Genomic DNA, 17,503 nt, shown 5'->3' with positions numbered 1-17,503 from the left:
AGGGAGGGAAGAAAGCCACATGGGTCATACAGCTTCAGAAAGATGGAAAGCTCCATAACAATGACCTTGCCTGTCCCCCTGGAAGGCGGGGGCTACATCTGGAAGCAGAGCTACACGCTGTCCTCTGAGGGGCATGACTCAATGCATGTGGACAGCGGGCCAGAGGCTGGGCAGGGCCACCCAGAAGACAAGGTCGGCTTGGCAAGGCCCCAGGCCCCCTGCCAAGTTGTGCTGACAAGTCCTCCCCAAGCCACTTAGCCCAGACCTGCAGGTGGCAGGTTCAGGCTGCAACCTCCTGATTACAACTCTGGCCGGGGATGCAGCACCAGGGAGCGTATAGCTTATCTAAGGAAGTTTTTACCATAAAGAATTCTCTGGGACAGAGAAGACAACATTTATGTAGGCCCACACCTTGCCCACCCAAGACAGACAGATCCCAGTTGAGACAGAGGGCACGATGCCAGCCTTGTCACCTGTGGTCAGGCATGTTCTCAGCGCACACATTAGCAAACAAGATGCTGGCCTGTGAGGTTCCCTGACCCTTGTCCGCTGTCCCCAGGCTCCCAATGCTTGCCCTCATTCCTCTCCAACCTGTATCCCAGAGCACCTGACTCTGGACCCCAAATCTCAATCCACATACACCCGGCCCATCAGAGGCCAGGTGTGCAGGACGGCTAATAACAGGCCCTCACAAAGTAACCACGCCATCAGGGCAGGGACGTTCACGCAGAAATCCCCAGTGAGCAGCAGCCTCACAGAAGAGTGCATCTCCGGGCCTCTATCTCTCCTGGGCTCATCTTAATGAAGAAATAAAATGAGGAGGATTCCAGCAAATCAAAAGTTTCAGGGAGTTCTCTCCTTACCTGGAGTTACCTTGTTACTGACGACTGTGGCCTCTGCATAATTACTCCAGCAAAATGCTCATTGCAACCGCCAATGAGCTCCTAGCACTCAATTAGCTTGTAATAGTCAGTGAGAGCCACCAAGCTCTAATCTGACTACCCCAGAAGACTTCTTATCCCAACTACCTAATGAAAAGTTTAGAACTTAGTGTTGTGTTTTTTTTTTTCCCTCCTTTCCCTGGCAAGCAAAAGAATTCCAATCAAAATAGGAGGGAGGAGGGAGGATCATGTTAAAGGCCAGGCAGAGGCCTAGAAGATATGTCTCTATCAGGATGAATGAGGAGAGGGCCCCAGGGAAGAAGCACCGACCTTCACCTTCAAGAGGCACATAGGCAGGGGTCTGGGAAGGAGGCTGGGGCCTGGGGGCCTTAGCCTAAGGAATTCCTCTCCGTTCCCCTGTCCCCTCCAGGGCTCTGAGTCTGTCCTCCACCTCAGAGGTGCAGCCCTCTATGGTATGTGTCCTCAGTCTGTGCTTTGTGGAGCCTGGACACTCATGACGTATTCTGGGGGTCATCTAGTCTTGCATGAGAAACACAGAACACTCTGGATCTGTGTCCAATCTAAAAGCCCACGTTCACACGTGTGCTTATTCTGTGGACACCGTGCAACAGAGAGACTGCATGAAGTGCCAGCTTTTTGTTTTTAATGCAGTCATTCTCAACCTGCAGCCCCAGGTGGGCCGTAACATCCTTAGAACTCTTGAGGATTCTCCAGTATGAGAAGCTGGGCTTTAAAGTCTCTTCAAGACTGCTATGAAGAGAAGAGGGAGACAGGACAGGAGGAGGAGGAGGAAGACACCTACCCGGCTGGCTGTTGCTCACGGAAGCTCTTGCTCCCTCTTGTCCAGAGACACAGATCCACTGCCCACCTCGTGGCGCCACGTGGACACTCCAGCAGGAGACAGTCCATCAAAATCCCAGGAACCTCCTCCCTCATCACCCTGGTCCTCGGGACCTCCCCCTTTTGTAAACTGCCACACTCACTCTTTCCCGTTTTCGGGCATGGGGGCACACCCAGCCTCGCTGGGGTCTTACATTACCCTCTCCGCCAGACCAACGGCCCCTGGCAGGTGAGGACCCTGACTGCAGCCCTGCTGTATGCGCTGCCGGGAACTACATCGATGGGCCCTCCCTGGCCATCAGCTAACTGATGAACTCATTCACGGACGATTTCCACCCACCCCACCCATCCCCCCTGCAAAGAGAGCCACTTCTAGTGACCCAGAATAGTCACTGAGGCTTCTCTGCTGCCCCAAGCTTCACCATCTGGTTCCCATTTGGTTGATGCTTTGGTCCCCAGAGAAGGCTCTAGCATCCCCAGCGCGTGCCTGGGGAAGATGAGGTTGCTGGACAACAGACAGAAGGAGCCTCACGCCAAGTGGTCCAGCTCCACTGGACAGAATCCGAAAGACCGGGGAGGCCTGCAGCGAGTCTCACTCCCAAGATGCAAAGTCTGAGGAGCCCCGAGTCGTCACAGCTCCCACGTGTAGGGATGGCCAGCTGCCCCCTTTACTCTTGATTCAGCATCACAGAGCAGAGGGCCTCCACTCAGCAGCAGAGCACCCTGCTGGGTCTCCTTGCAAGGGAGACTACCGGCAACAGCTCTCTGGACCTGCCACTCTTCTCTGCGTGAGAAAGTGATGGGAAGAAGGAATGGGCAAAGAACACCACCAAGCTCTCACCCGGGTGGAAGGACCGATCCACAGACCCCCTAGCAAGGCTCCGAGAACCACCCTGTCCGCTGCCCTGCAGGGGGATATCCACAGATGAACACAAGAGACTCGAGACTCGGGAAGAGCAGGAAGAGGCTCATGAGCTGCACCCCTGCTCCTGGTGGCCCAGGGGCAAGGCCCCCAAGCAAGAGCCCCTCCCACCCCTAGGACCCCTGGGGACAGGGCCTTACTGGCTCTTCCTGTCTCGGCCCCCCAGTCACTGAGACCCTGGTTATCTTTATAAACAGGAAAGCAAGCCCTTGGGCCAGCACCGCAGTGAGGTGTGGGGGTATGGAGGGCAGAAAGCCCTGGCAAGGAATCTAGCTTCGCCACTCCTGGCTGTGTGACCTTCCACGAGTCACTCCAGCTCTTTAAGGACACTCTAATGTTCTCACCTGTAAAAGAGCATCAGAATAACTACCCTCCAAGGTCAGTGTTAGACAAGTGAGTTCGGACATGCAGAACGCCAAGCACCAGGTCTGGAACACAGGAGGCGTCCAATACATGTTCTGGAGGGATTTTTCTCTCCTCCCCTCCACCCAGCGGTGCATCCGGAGCCATTCACTTATTCTACAGGATTTCCTGAGGGTCTGCTGGGTGTCAGGCTGTGGAGAGGCCATGGAGCATGCCCGGGATAAGGTCCTGCCTCCGCTCCTGTCTCCCCGTCCAGACGGCTGACCCTCAGGGCTGGCAGGATGCGGGCAGCGCTTTGGGGGTATGCCCTGCCTCGCCACACGCACATGTCCACTCACCCACTAGTTCATTCAACAAGCAACTGAGGTATACCCACCTTGCAGGTCGCTCTGCTAGGTAGTATGGGAGACATGGAAATAAATCACGTGTTCTGAAGAAGCTCAAGAGTCTGGTAGGTGAAAAAGGACAAGCAAACAAATAGCGATGACACAGACAGGTGCCATAAGGGGACAGATGAAAGGCCATGAGCAATCAGATCGGGGTGCGGTGGGGTGGGCAGCCTCACGTCCTGCCCAGACAGACGCAGCCCGTGGCTAAGCCGGCTGACTTTAAAAAGAGAAGAGGGAAAAGATCACTGGCCCACTGGCACTGTTCCTCGCTCGGGAAGCAGGCAGGATCTATTTTAAAACGGCTAGAGGCAGGTTAGCGCCTTTTCTGGCAATTCCCAAAATTCGTGCTTCCTCAAGCTGACTGGATAGTGGGACGGAACCAATCCTGTCAAAATCCTACAGATCTTAAAAAAAGAGAAATCATTTAGCTGTCCCAGCCAGGATGATAAAAGAGCCCTGCCATTCAAAGGGAGGGTCAGCGTGGGGAGGAAGGGGGGGCTGGGGGGGGCGGGCCAGGGAGAAAAAAGCGGGGGATGGAGAAAAAAGGGGAAACGGCCCCCAAATATGGATCAGGGCAACCGGCAAAGGAAATGTATGCATTGTAGTGGCTTTACTACCTAATTAATTCGGTAATTTCAAAAACAATTTTATTTATGTTCCATTTACCACATCAAAAGTTAAAAACAAAAAAAAACCGTACTGATGCTAAAATAATACCTCAAGGCGTCTATTTTTAATCAGTTTAAAAAAATAGGGAGGGTGAAAAAAAAAAAAAAGCAGTCCTGGGTTTCTATACAATCTCTCCCGGGCAGACCACCAACCCTCAGAGAGAGAGAGGGAGCGAACACAGCCAAGCCCTCTCTGAGAGCCTTCCTGGCTGCCGAACACCGAGCTTGTCAAAAAAAACAAATCCATAATGGCCCGAGGCTCCTCTCCAATCTATTTTCTGCTCAGCTGGTTTTAAATGAAGTTATTATGAGTCATTAAAACACCCGCAAGCCAGTGGAAGTCAGCCAATTACAATTTTAAATTTAGCCTGTTCTCTGCCCCATTCTCTTGTTTTCTTCCTTTGCCCACAGAATACTGCTGCTGTTATTTCTTCCCTCCCTTCCTCTGCCCAAAGTGGAAGAGACAGTTATGAAAATGCAAGAGTACTGCATGGAACGCAGAACCATTCACAGGAAACCCAAGTTATTAAATTAAAACATGTAAAAACTTCTGCCCCCTCCAAAGTCAACCCCATCAGCCCAAAGTACCACCTCAGCCCACTGGATTCCTCGGAAACTCTAGACTCCATCCTAGAGATCACGGGGCTATTTTTTAAATGAAAAGCTTCTTGAGAACCTACCGCATAGCACAAGGAACTCTGTTTGCTCTGCGGTGACCTAAATGGGAAGGAAATCCAAAAAAAAAAAGAGTGGACATATGTATGGAGGGGCCCCCAACCTCTGGGATCGAAGGCTTGATGATCTGAGGTGGAGCTGATGTAATAATAACAGAAATAAAGTTCACAATAAATGAAACACACTTGAATCATCCTGAAACCATCCCTCGCCTCCAATGGTGGAAAAACTGTCTTCCACAAAATGGGTCGCTGAAACCAAAAAGGTTGAAAGCTGCTGGATACGTATGGCTGCACAGCAACAGCGTAACACTGTAACGCAACTATACTCCAATACGATTTTTGTAAATGAAAAGGTTCTTGAGTGGGATCCTGTTGAGAAACATTTCCATTCATCACACCAAACCAACATGTCCACGGTAGAATCCAAGAGAGGGAAACATACCACCCATATCTAAGCATTAATAACAAACAATGAAGTCGAAATTCAAAGGTAACACAGGCTTTGCAATCAGGCATGAATGTCGAGGGAAGTCACTAGATATGATGAGCTCATTTAGTTTTTAAATCTGCAAGGTAATGGTCTGTGCGGAGCCGTTAGAGCAAAGGGACAATTTTGAGTATTTCATGTAAACGCTTCTTCTTCATCTCTTTTTCTTACGTGTGCACACACACAGAGCTGCCCTCACGACTGGGAACATAACTGTAGCTTTTCCACATCTTCCAAGAAGGAGTGTCCTTCCCGAAAGATGGTCCAGTCCCGACCCTAATTAATGGATGAGTCTGGAAGCACAGCAGAACAGACCCCTGAACCTCTAGGTACACTGCTCATCACCTCCAGGGCCACTCACCTTCCTGGTTCCTCTCCAAGACACACACACACACACATACACGCACAGACCACGAAAGGACTAGTGCTTTGCTCCAGTCAGACGTGGCCCAGGCAGATGGAGCCGCACCTAAGAAAGGGGCGGCTGCCACGCTCCTTCACTGAGAGTCACTGAAGCCCAGGGTGGAGGCAGGAGGCTGCCGCATATACTGCTGGACCTGGCAGCTCTGGGTGAGACAGGACTTAGGGTCCATCTGCAGCTCCCAACCAGGCTCACTGAGAAGAGGGCCCTGAAATGCAGAGGCGGCCACCAGGTCCACTGGGACCAACGGCAGCCTACCAAAGGCAGGAGAATCTGTCCTGCCCCTTGCAGATTGCAAACCTGAGGCCTGAAAACATGGCTGCCCCCACGTCCTGAGGGCCCCCAGCATGGATGCTAAGTCACCTCAGTCATGTCCGACTCTCTGCAACCCCACGGACTGTCGCTCACCAGGCTCGTCTGTCCATGGGGATTCTCCAGGCAAGAACACTGGAGTGGGTTGTCATTTCTTTCTCCAGGCGATCTTTCCAACCCGGGAACTGAACCTGCGTCTCTTATGTCTCCTGCACTGGCAGGCGGGCTCTTTACCACCAGCACCACCTGGGGAGCCCAGGGTCCCCAAAGCACAGCAGATGTCACCATCCTACCCTTAAACTTGAATCTCCCCACTCAGTCGCTCCAACTCTGGGGACCCCAACTGGTGGCTCCTCATGGTATGTAGAGGCCCCTTCTTTTTGAAGTTCAAAAAGCAGAAGCTTCAGCAACAACTCCCCGCTCCCTCCCCGCTCCACTGCATGGGTCCATTCCTGAAGGCGGGGGGGGGGGGGGGGGGGGCACTCTAACATTTGATATTCATCATCTTTTCTGAGAGAGGGTAGCCCAAATTGTAGAAGCTTCACCAAACCCAGATCTGCACCCTGAAGTACAAACTCTTTAGTAACAGGGTATTATCCCTTATTCAACAAACCCTCATCAAAAGCCTTCTGTGTGCTGGGTATTCTGCCCGGCCACAGGACATGAGGGTAAGCACACTCCCAGGTGCCCAGTGGGCTCTGCATTCAGGGGCATGGTACAGACCTCTGGGGGCACAGTGCCAGCAAGATGCACTTTTTTAGCACCAAAGTCCAACAAGGATCTTACCAGACCTAACCCTGCTTATCCATACTCAACCACACTCAGTTCAACATAAGGAAACATCCAGGAACCTAGGAAAAGCAGGAACCAAGCCAGAAAAGCCCCACTCTGGTCCCCTAGAGGTATGGGGCAGGAACACACAAGGCTAAGGTGCCGGGAGCACTCTGGAGTCCTCCTCAGGCCTTCCAGGCCAGAGTAACAATTTATTCCACACCCCAACCACCCTCAACTTCCCAATGAAAAACCTTCAAACTTTGTGAGACAGCCAAGGCCTCCCCTGCGTGGCAAGAGACCAAGTCTAATGAAGACATAAGGAAGAAGCTAGGAGATGTAGAGGAGCACTAAGAAAGGGCTGAGCCCGACACAGACGCAAAAACAAAGAGGTGAAGTGCGGTGAAAGGAGACGGGGGAAGAAATGGAAGCGAGGAGAAGGGCAGAGCTGAAAAATAAACACCTGCTACCAGAGAGAGCTCAGAAGACCGCATGGAGAAGGACAGCTGGCAGAGAGAACCGTCACGCCTTGATCTGGGGGCAGCTGGTCTCTTGGGTACAGCCCTGGACACTGGGACCCAGGACAGACCGGGGAGAGAGCAAGGCCCAAGGGCTGAGGGCGAAGAGGGCAGCAGAGGACCACCCAGCAATCCTGGCAGGGTGCACACCCAGGAAGGTGAAAAGAACCCCGGAAGTAAGAACATGGCATCGCCTTTGGGCGGATTCCTCACCAACATCCTCCCCAGCCACCCCACAGCCAGCCAGCCCCAGACAAAAACAAGGGCCAGCAAGGCAGCCCAGAAGGTGGCAGGGTGGCGGGAGCAAGGGAGGGGGAAGGACAGAACAGGAGAACAGACAGACAGACAGACAGACAGAGATGTCCCGGCATCCATCTCTCGAGGGCCATCATTTCCTGATACGCACGTCATTATCTCGACAGAATCAGATGGCACGGAAGGGAGTGTGTGTTGCGGGGCGGGGTGGGGGGGCCGGTAGAAACCACCCTATTTTGGGATAGAAAAATCAGAGAGAGAGATACACACACACACGCAGTGAAACAGAGAGAGAAAGAAGGTTATTACATAATTTCCACTTTCTTCCCTCCACCCTTAAAGTAATGTTCTATCTGACAGGCTCCTCTCCGAGGGGGGGAAAATGACAAATCCAATCCCAAATTCAACAGCCTGTGTTCTGTTCGGAGAGCACACAGTGTACTGTACAGCCCATAAAACTCCAAACAGCCTCCAGACACTGCCGCAATCGTCCTCCATCAAAACACTTTGTCTTGCATACAAAAATAAGATACAGCGCTGAACGGAATACAAAATCAACCCATTACAGTACAGGGAGGCTGCTACTTAGCAACGAGGGGGCTCTAAAGCCTCGATGCTCTACAGGAAGCAAAATCTGTCGAGCCTGTTGGGCAAATGATAAACATTAGCGGTATTAAAAAACACAAAAGCCATGTAAATGGATAGACATAATGTGGAAGCGAATTTATAGAATAAATTGGGACAGGGGGGACTCGAGCATAGGGGGAGAGGCTGGGCTCCAGAGGGGTAGATGCATGCACTTCCCAAACCCCTGCTAAGGCACCATATGGAGGGAGAGACATGTGTGTGTTGGGGGGGGTGCTATGTGAACCCCTTTTTTCACACAGGGGCTGCAGGTGAAGGGGCGGGAGGGAAGTGGTGAAAACACTGTTTAATACAATGACCTGCCATGAACTTTCTGAACTTTCTCTGTTCAGCTGGCCCAACATGACACCTGAAGGACCCAGGCACACACCTCCAGCAGCATTACGGTGGGGAGATGGGGGGGGCTTTATCTACCCCAGGGCCACCATCGCACCCAATGCCACCTCAGGACCTGCTATTTGCTGTAAACAAGATCCCTGGCCAAAAGAAAAGAAAAAAAAATGAAAACAAAACCAAAAACACCCCATCTGGGCTGGAAAAATCAGTATATTTCATCAGGTAAAGGGGAAAAATACCCTGGCTGTGAATCAGCAGTGGGGTTTCGGATCCCAGCCAAAACAGGAGCTAAAAGGCAAAACCATATTCTTCTGGTCTCCGTTTAGGCTCGAGGCAGAAAGGGAGAAGGGGCGGGGGTGGGGGGCAGCAAGGGGCAGGGAAGAGGAGGGGGGGAAGAAATGTATTTTTCATCAGCCAGTGTATAATTTATAAACAGCATTAAACAGTTTTTGTTTTCTTTTTCCTCTCTCCCGTGTATGGGCTTGGACGGCAGTCAAGCCTGCATTAATTTCTGCTTTGGGTACAGTGTGTTCTTGGAGGCACATCTGCAAGTGATCATAAACTCTCTGGAATGCTGGCAGAACATCCAGACCTGCCGGCAGGCCAGTGACGACACCACTCTGGGAAAAAGTTCGGGAAGCAGGCCAGATTCAGAGCAGGGAGGGAGAGAGAGGAGCGTGCTGGAGACAGAGCCGGGGATAGTGGCTTCTCCTCGTCCCTGCACCCCCTAGACCAAAGGGAAGGTGAAGGCGGTCTCTGAGCCACTCACACCCCAGCTTAACCCTCGATCGGGCCCACCTCTAGCAGATCCAGGACCTGGGAAGTCTCTTCTTGGTTATCTCCTGCTTCTACCCCGATGGCAGAAAGCCAAGAGCAGAAGGGAGCGAGGAGAGAGGGAGCAAATGGACCCTGGGTTCAGAGCCGCCCAGACAACCCTGTTCTCGTGTTCCTAGCAGATGGGTAATCTGGGAGGAAAGAAGAGAAAGACAGGAGAGAGAATGCAAGGTCAGGAGAAGCTGCAGGCCCCAAGCAGCCATCTTTGCATCCTAACATGCTTCTCTATCCTCAGTGTGGGACCAGTTCATAAGCTCCACCTCACAGTCACAGCTCCTTTGCCCCCTCCCCACATTCTGTCTTTGCAAAGAAGGATCCAAGCGTTAGTGGTTCCCAAAAGAAAAAAAAAAAAAAGGGGGAGGCCAAGTACACAATCCACAGATCTTTGACATCTCGTAAAATTTTGTGACTTCCATCCCATCAGGACAGGGAAAAGCAAGAGAGGAAACAATTGCGTTTCTGACCCCAACCCCACCTGCCCTCTTCCCTGCCAGCCAGTGACCCGGCCCTGGATGATACGCCCGGCCACACCATGCTGCTGCTGCAACCAGAAAAATCTGTTGGCCAAAGACCATGCTCTTTCCTGGTGCTTCTAACTATGGGGAAGAATCTGCTGTTGGGGGTGGTCCTCGACGGTCATGGCTCACACAGCCCGGAGAAGGGCAAGGACGAGGGAGCATGCAGGCAGGACTCCCAAAGGAAGGCCGCGTGCCCCCAACCAGGGCAAGAGGCACAGGCCACACCACACTCCAGCCATGCCTCAGGCGCACCACCTCCCCTGAGAGTCTCATGAACCCTATACTCCAGTCTAGAGTACATCAAAAAGACCAACAGTCCTTTCTATTCCAGAGGAATAAAAGTGTCCCTGCCTTATCCAATCTTCCAGTGGTTTCTGAGTGCCCTCACTCAGAACAACTCACTTTGCAACTCGAGGCCCCTGCAATCTTGCCCCTCTGCCGCCCCATGCCCAGCCTGTACTCCCCAGCTACACTGAGCATCACCCCAGGAGGCACAGGCTGCCCACCTCAGGTCATCTCAGAAACCCATTCTACCACCTTCTCCAGGAGCCCCCTTCCTCTTCTGAATTCCTCCTAGAACTCTGTCTTAGAGATCTGCACATATCACCTTCTTTTACCATAACTTCACAGTATCAGACATCCTTCCTACTAGACATAAGCACCCAGAGGGCAGGGGTGCTGCCTGTTTTCCAGGGTTAAGCACACAGAGCCCGAAGCATCTGCTGGCTCCAAAAATGAACGACACTCCCAGAATAGAAGCAGGCCACAGAAATATGCAAGCCTCTAAACAGTATGCGGCCAAGGCAAAAAAATAGGGGCAAGCAGCGCTGGGTGTGCTGTTATAATCCACCAGGACATTAGGCCAAGCTGGGGGAAACCTAATGGGAAACCTTACCCCAGCACATCGCAGGATCAACTCGAGTCATCGCCCGAGTCTGGTTTCTGCACGGACATCCCAGAGCGAGGACGTTCTCTTAAGAGAGAACAGGAATGGCAAGGACACAGCGGGTCACAGAGGCCCCCACAAGGGAAGGGGCAGCAAAGGACTGGGTGGGAGACTTCAGAGAGATCTGGGTGCACACAGGGGCTGGGACCCTTCCCCTGTTCCCTGCACCTGAGATTCACATTCCACAAGGAGCAGCTTTGCAAAGCACTCCAGCGGTCGCTCTTCTCACCCCAAATCTCCTTCTCAGTGCTCAAACCCTCCTGATCTCCAAACCACCTCTGAGAACGCCGGGTCTTGCCAGATCAATCTCATTACTGAGTGAGTTAGGTTATTGTTTGTTAATTTAAACTTATTGTTATCATCAGGTATAACTCACAAACACTTGGTTAGTTAACGCATTCAAATCGAAATCAAAACTTCAATTAAACTGAACATTCACTACCACCATTTAGGATCTTAAAAAAGAAAAAAGAAAGAGAGAGAGAGAGAGAGAAAGAATTGTCTCTAAGAAGGGCCTCCTACAGGGCAAACTTCTAATTAAACAAATTGTCAATTTCAACACAATGCAAACTGATTTAGGAGTATAAATTTGGTATTCCAGTCACTGAAAATAAGACCTCATGGTGTCGATCTCACACAGGCTGATTTCCTCGGGTAGGGAAACGCAGAGGAGAGGAGGAAGATAATTCGAAAAAGAGGAACGCTGGGGAGGAAGGGTGAGCCAGAGCGCTTTATCTTTTCAGAAATAATATCTCCGCAGAATTCAATGAGGCCTGTTCTCAAGCACTGGAGACACTCCTTCTTGCCTCCTCCTTCACCCCACCCCTACCAGATGAGAAAAAAAAAAAATTAATCGTGTATGATGACAAACTTGGCTCAGCACTCACTGTACACACTGTACCCACAAGGCTGGCGCCCAGCCAGGCCTGGCCCAGCGCCAGAACTACAATAACAAACACGGGCCACGCTCGCCAAGAGGGGGTGGGGCGGCGCACGCAGAGCCTGCAAGGCAGTGAGCCTGTGCAGCTCCGAGGAGGAGAGGCAGTGAGGATGAGCCTTTTCGGAGCAAAGATGGCCTTCAGGGGAAGTCAGGAGTTCCCCGACCTTGACCCAGAGCCCAGACCCCCTTTTCCCACGCCTGCCCCCTTTTGAAAACATGGTCCCCAGGGCAACTCTAGTTCTGCACCTCTCCGCGCTGCTGCTGCAGCCCCTGGTGAGCTCCTCTAAGGCGGGGGTAGCCCCCCAGATGCTCAGGGGCCATCCTGGCTGTCTGCTCCCTGCACAGAGCCTTCAATACAGAGCAGCAAGAAAATCTCACGTCATCTAATTGAACGTCTCCTCGAAGACCGCACATAGTTCTGTTATCGCGGAACAGGAGGGAGGAATTGGAATGAGAAAAGTACAATTTCTGCTACTGGAATCTGGGAGAAGGCCTGGCATCCCGACACGGCCAGGTCCCTCTAGAGGCCTCAGGGCCTTCACTGTTTAAAGAGGGGGGACGAACAATTCGAGATCTAGCCTCACGAAGCCCTTGTCACTGTTTTCTTCTCAAGCCATCCTGACACAAGGGTGAGAGGTATGTGGGGCCAGAGAAAGAAAAATCAGAGTCAAAGCAAGCTCTGAGCTCTCTGTAAGGGCGAACTAAGGCCCTGCTGTGACCTCCCCCATCACCAAATCCTCTTTCAAGGGCAGTGGCAAGTGAATTTCAGAGGGACACATCATTTGCACAGACTCCAGGGACAGAGAGGAAACCTAGGAAAATAGGCCCCAGGGTACGCACGAGACGAGACTGTGGGACCTTGAGCCGGCACTCAGTCATGGGGTGGTGCATTCCTCATCTTGTCGGACCTGGGGCCCCTGGACCCACCTGAATGTGTATAAGCAGCTCCTCATCCTTCTGCCACTCCACCCACCTACCCACACTCCTGAAGAACTGGGTTCACAACAGAGACCTCAGCTAACTCACACGTAGCCAGTGCCCTGCAGGGAACCCTAGGGACACAGTCTGAACTCTTTCTATTGCAGGAGAGACCCAGTGAGAGACTGGAGCTTTCTTAAGTCGCCTGGCTTCCCAGGTTGTAGTAATCCATTCAACCAGCATCTATAGACTCCAGCACTGTACCAGGTTAACGTGCTGCACATCACGGGGACGGACCCTGTCCCCAAGGAGCTTATTCCAGTCTATTGGGGGAAAACCGAGGAAAAGGGCAGTTACATTTCCTGAGAATCTATCATGTGCCGGGCAGAGTGCTAAGTATCTAATGGAGCCTTGCGTTCAGAGGTTCAGATGGTTTACGTTTCTTGCCCAAGGTCACATGGTTAGGAAGAAGATGCCCAAATTCCTAATCCTGACTCCCAAGAAGGAGGAAATAAGGCAATTCCATTATCAACAATAATACAGAGAAGAAAGACTGTACCCAGAGACAGCTTCAGATAAAGAAATATGGACTTGAGAAGATGGCTTGATCGCTTCTGGCCGGAGGTGGGGGACAGTCAAGGATGGGATCATTCTAGAGACCTTGGAAGACCTGGGAAGACTGGGGATGGGTTATTCCCTGCACAGGGATGGAATAAACAAAGCCACAGAGCTCGGCGAGCAAGCTGTGCTGGCCGGCACACCAGCACCAGAGCACACTGACCAGAACACGAGCATGGCTAGCACACTAGACCCAGGAAACAGTAAGAACCAAGGGAGCTTACTGGGCTGAGTTACAGTGTGCGAGGAAGCCTTATCCGCAGGCTGCATCACCCGCGTGGAAGTGCCTGACAGCACGTGGGGTAGAGACCAACACAGGTGCCAAGAGGCAGGGAACAAACAAAACGCAAGACCGGAGGAGGGTGGCCAACCTGTGGGCAGAGAGCACACAGGACCCCTCGCTAAACCCTGAACAACCTGCAAAGAGAAGCGGGAGCAGGAAGATTGCAGGTGCAAATTACAAAACAACACACCAGAAAGCACACGGGCACCCAGCTTGATGCCAAGTCCAGGAAGGCCTGGACTCAGAGGACTCCGGGCCAACGGGGGGCAGGGGGGGGGATGAGGATGGCGCCCTGGGGCCCGGTGTGGGGGAGGGGAGGCCCCAGGGGAAGGAGGGAAGGAACACAAAGACACAGGGGCCGGGCGGACACAGACACACCCAGCTGCCCGGCGAGGCCCAGCTCCTGGACCTGGAAGAGGCAAGAATGGGAAGGAGTTGGAGCACCTGATGCAGGGCTATGAAGGCCTGTGAGAGGGACAGCACCCCACACGTCGCAGAGGCACACGGCTGTGCAGGAAGGCAGCGCGAGCGGATGCGTATGAAGCTGCCAGCAGCAGGACCAAGGCGATGAAGACAGTGAGACAGGCCACAGACGTTCAGACCTTCCTCCGGGAGCATGGCGATGGCCACGATCCCTGACGACAGCTTCAGAACCGAGGAAGCGGGAGGGAAAGTGGAAGCAATCGACAGCTACTGAACACCAACTGCGGTTTAAGAAGGGTATGCCGCCTTCATCATACATTCTGGTACCTAACTGATAGGAGTTAGCAACAGCTTGCCCTTACAGATACAGAAACTGGGATTCAGAAGACAAACCTGCCTGAGGTCACAGAGATGGGGATCTGGCCAACCCCAAAGTCCAGACTCAGTTCACAGACACTGAACTGCCCGCTGCCTGGAGGGCCCCGTGAGGGAGGCAATATGGAAAAGGACAACAGGTGCTGAGCGTGGACAAGATGGGAGCGAGTAAGACCAGATGAGAAGACGGTCGGCTCGTCTCCCCTAAACCCTGACTCCAGAGCCCAAAGACAAGGAAATTAGAGGGAAAAGAGCACTGGCCCCAGAGGGAAGTGTGGCGGCCTCTCCCACTGAACCCAGGCAACCCCCCTGGCCTCGAGGCAGCAGCCTTGGACCTGCCGTATCAGCCCCTCCACCAAGAATGCCAGGGTACACTACCTGCTTGCCTCTCCCTTCACGCCTCGTGAGGCAGAGAAGCTTTGCCCAAACACAAGCAAAAGCACCAGCAGCCGCAGAGTCGACCCCACCAGAACCGGATTAAAATTAACTTGCAAAAGACAGCACGCTGTAACTAGCTTTGTGTTCCAACCTTTCTATATCTATTTAATTAAAGGCTCCTGTATAATGTGAACCAATAGTCGGATTCATTAGACAGCGAGAACCTAATTCCACAACTGTTCTGCTAATGAAACTGCAGTCTACTTGGGAAGGTGGATCACACAGGGCACTGGGTACCCACGATGCCCCAGGAAGCCCGGGAGGGCAGAGGATGGACCCATCCAGATGGTCATGTGGTCAGGATGGACTTCTCACTCCAGCAGCCTGGCAGGAGCATCCACGGGACGGGGCAGACCAAGGCCCACTAGCAGCGGAGACGTTCACGCTCTGGGTGGGGGAAAGGCAGGCAGGCAGGAGGTGGGCGTCCGTGCTCAGATGGGCCGGTCAGGGCATCCATGCCTACCTGAGTGAGCCAGTAAGTGCATTCTCAGTCGCAGACTGTCCAGGAACCGCTTTCCGCAGAGCTCACACCCGTACGTCTTCATCCCGCTGTGCAGTTTCCTGCAGGAAAGGAAAAGACAGGTTGCTGCCACTCTGGTTGCATGGAAAGCAGGCCCACCCCCACTGGGGGAATTCGCAGCCAGCCCTCCAGCAGGTGGACAGGAGGAGGGGAGACAGAGGGCGTGGGAGCTGGAGGTGGACCCTGACACATTCATCATCCCACAGGCGGCCGAGAGCCCCCTTTCCCGTGGATGGCTGCCAAGGCGGCATCTATACCTGGTCCTGTCCAAGGGCTGGAAGGATAGGGCATGCCCTAGTGCTTCACCCTGTGGCACAGAGACCAAGGGAAAAAGTCAGATTCAACTGTGGAGTGAGGACGGAGGAAGCCCCAGGTCAGTGAGACAGACACAACTTTCACAGTCAAACTAGCATAGGCCATTCGTACAGGCCGAGGTGTCTCTGCTTACCAGGCTCACAGCACGGCCCATGCTGCGCTGCCCTGTGAGAGCCCCCGGCTCCCCCAGGAGACCACACACCCCGGAGGGCCGCCCTGTACCTTCTCTGTCTTTCACAGCCCAGCACCCACCCAGCGATGGGCACAGAGCAGGCTCTGAATAAGCGTTCTTAGTGAACCGAGGCCTTCAGGGACATCAGATGCTCCTCTTAGAGTATCCAGGGGTTCTTAGACCCGCAGTCACTCTCCAACAGAAAAAACCTCCCCAAAGGCCCAGCTTTTGACATGCTTTCCCTCTGCTTCCCACCAGAGGTTGAACCCAGATGGAAAGAAAGGCTTGAAGAAGCCAGATAACATCATTCTATAAAAGGAAGGTGGGAGCCTTCGGTGCTGGCTTTCCAAAGTACTTTGACGCACGTTATCTCATTTTACTGTCCCTGCCACGTGAGCTGGGCCAGCCACCCACAATCACCCCAGCACCCCAGAAGACAGGGGCCCTGGTATCCACTGTTCACAGGTCCAACCTGCAATCCTGGTCCTTGCCGGACCCCACCGCTCAGGCAGGAGCCAGCAATAGAGCCGATGAGGGGCAGGGAGGCGGGTGGCTAGTGGGGAAGGTCTAGAGAGTCGGCTGCGGGCTGGCATGAGGGCCGTTTGGCCCGGAACTCTGCCTTTCCTCCACGCACACTCCTGTTCTCAGGCCTCTCTGTGCCTCCGCCAGATACAGGGTCCACCCCCGCCTTGCCCGCCGCCTCCCCAGGGGCCTCAGCCCCAAGGAACCGGGCAGGTACTGCAGCCAGAGGTAGGAGCCGAGGGCGGTGGGGCAGCAGGCGGGCACTCTTAGGGGAACCACCCATCACAGTTGGGACGCAGATGTGTTAGGCCCACAGTCAAAGGTTGGAGGGCTGCTGGTACAAGATACTAGATAAACGCAGGTGGGGAGGGGAGGATCATACATTCCAGTCAGCGGCGCCCAGATCATGACACTCAGGCCAGCCACCCACTGCCAGCACCTTCCAAGTCCCACGAGAGCCCAGAGTACGTCACCACCCTGAGGGCCCCAGGGTGAGTATGAGCCCAGGCTGGTGGCTTGAAGACTGTATCTGGGGTCCAAGGGTGAGTATGAGCCCAGGCTGGTGGCTTGAAGACTGTATCTGGGGTCCAGTGTGCCCAGCTTCTGTCCCAGGCCCCTTAGCAGAACTCTTTCTCAATCACAGTTGTGTTTGCTTGCCTTCCCTTTACCCGCGTGCCAAAGACAACACGTGATTTCTCAATCGCAAGTACACACACTCCCTCATCTGTGACACGGCCGTGCACCCCACCCCCATGTTATCTGATTCGTGGCTGAGGCCGATTCATCCCAATTGAGAAATAGTAACAGTACAGAACATTTCCACCGAACATTCTCAACTCTAAATATATTTCACAATGCTGGGCACTGGGACATGTCTTAATAGCATTCTGGGCAAAGCGGGTTTTAAAATATGCACCCAGGCATAGGCGTGTGTGTGTGTGTGTGTGTGTGTGTGTGTGTGTGTGTGTGTGTGTATGCACCCATGCGTGTGCCCACGTGGTAGCTGACTGTGCCTGTCACTTGCCCAGGCAGGACAGGGGTTTGCTTTCCCAAGAGCTGTTCTGTGAAGCAGCAAAAGCTTTGTTCACAGGTGGTCCCACAGGTGACTCTGGTGCACATGCTCACGGTCTGGTCAGCGTGGGTTCCAGTCTTATTTATCTCCACCTTTGTCTGCA

The 17,503-nt window shown here is 53.3% G+C and overlaps 1 protein-coding gene across 1 annotated transcript in view; it reads right to left on the bottom strand.

The window, feature by feature from the left end:
• The window catches only part of ZBTB16 (zinc finger and BTB domain containing 16), a 197,781-nt gene that overhangs the window by 85,332 nt on the left and 94,946 nt on the right, over window positions 1-17,503 (bottom strand). The window contains exon 3 of the mRNA XM_068988709.1: window positions 15,263-15,360. Within this exon, the coding sequence (XP_068844810.1) occupies window positions 15,263-15,360 (98 nt within the window). The remainder of the gene's footprint in view (window positions 1-15,262; window positions 15,361-17,503) is intronic.

This window comes from Capricornis sumatraensis, chromosome 16 (genome assembly GCF_032405125.1).
Source record: "Capricornis sumatraensis isolate serow.1 chromosome 16, serow.2, whole genome shotgun sequence".
In the NCBI taxonomy this organism is placed as follows: domain Eukaryota; kingdom Metazoa; phylum Chordata; class Mammalia; order Artiodactyla; family Bovidae; genus Capricornis; species Capricornis sumatraensis.
This window is presented reverse-complemented; position numbering and strand designations above follow the sequence as displayed.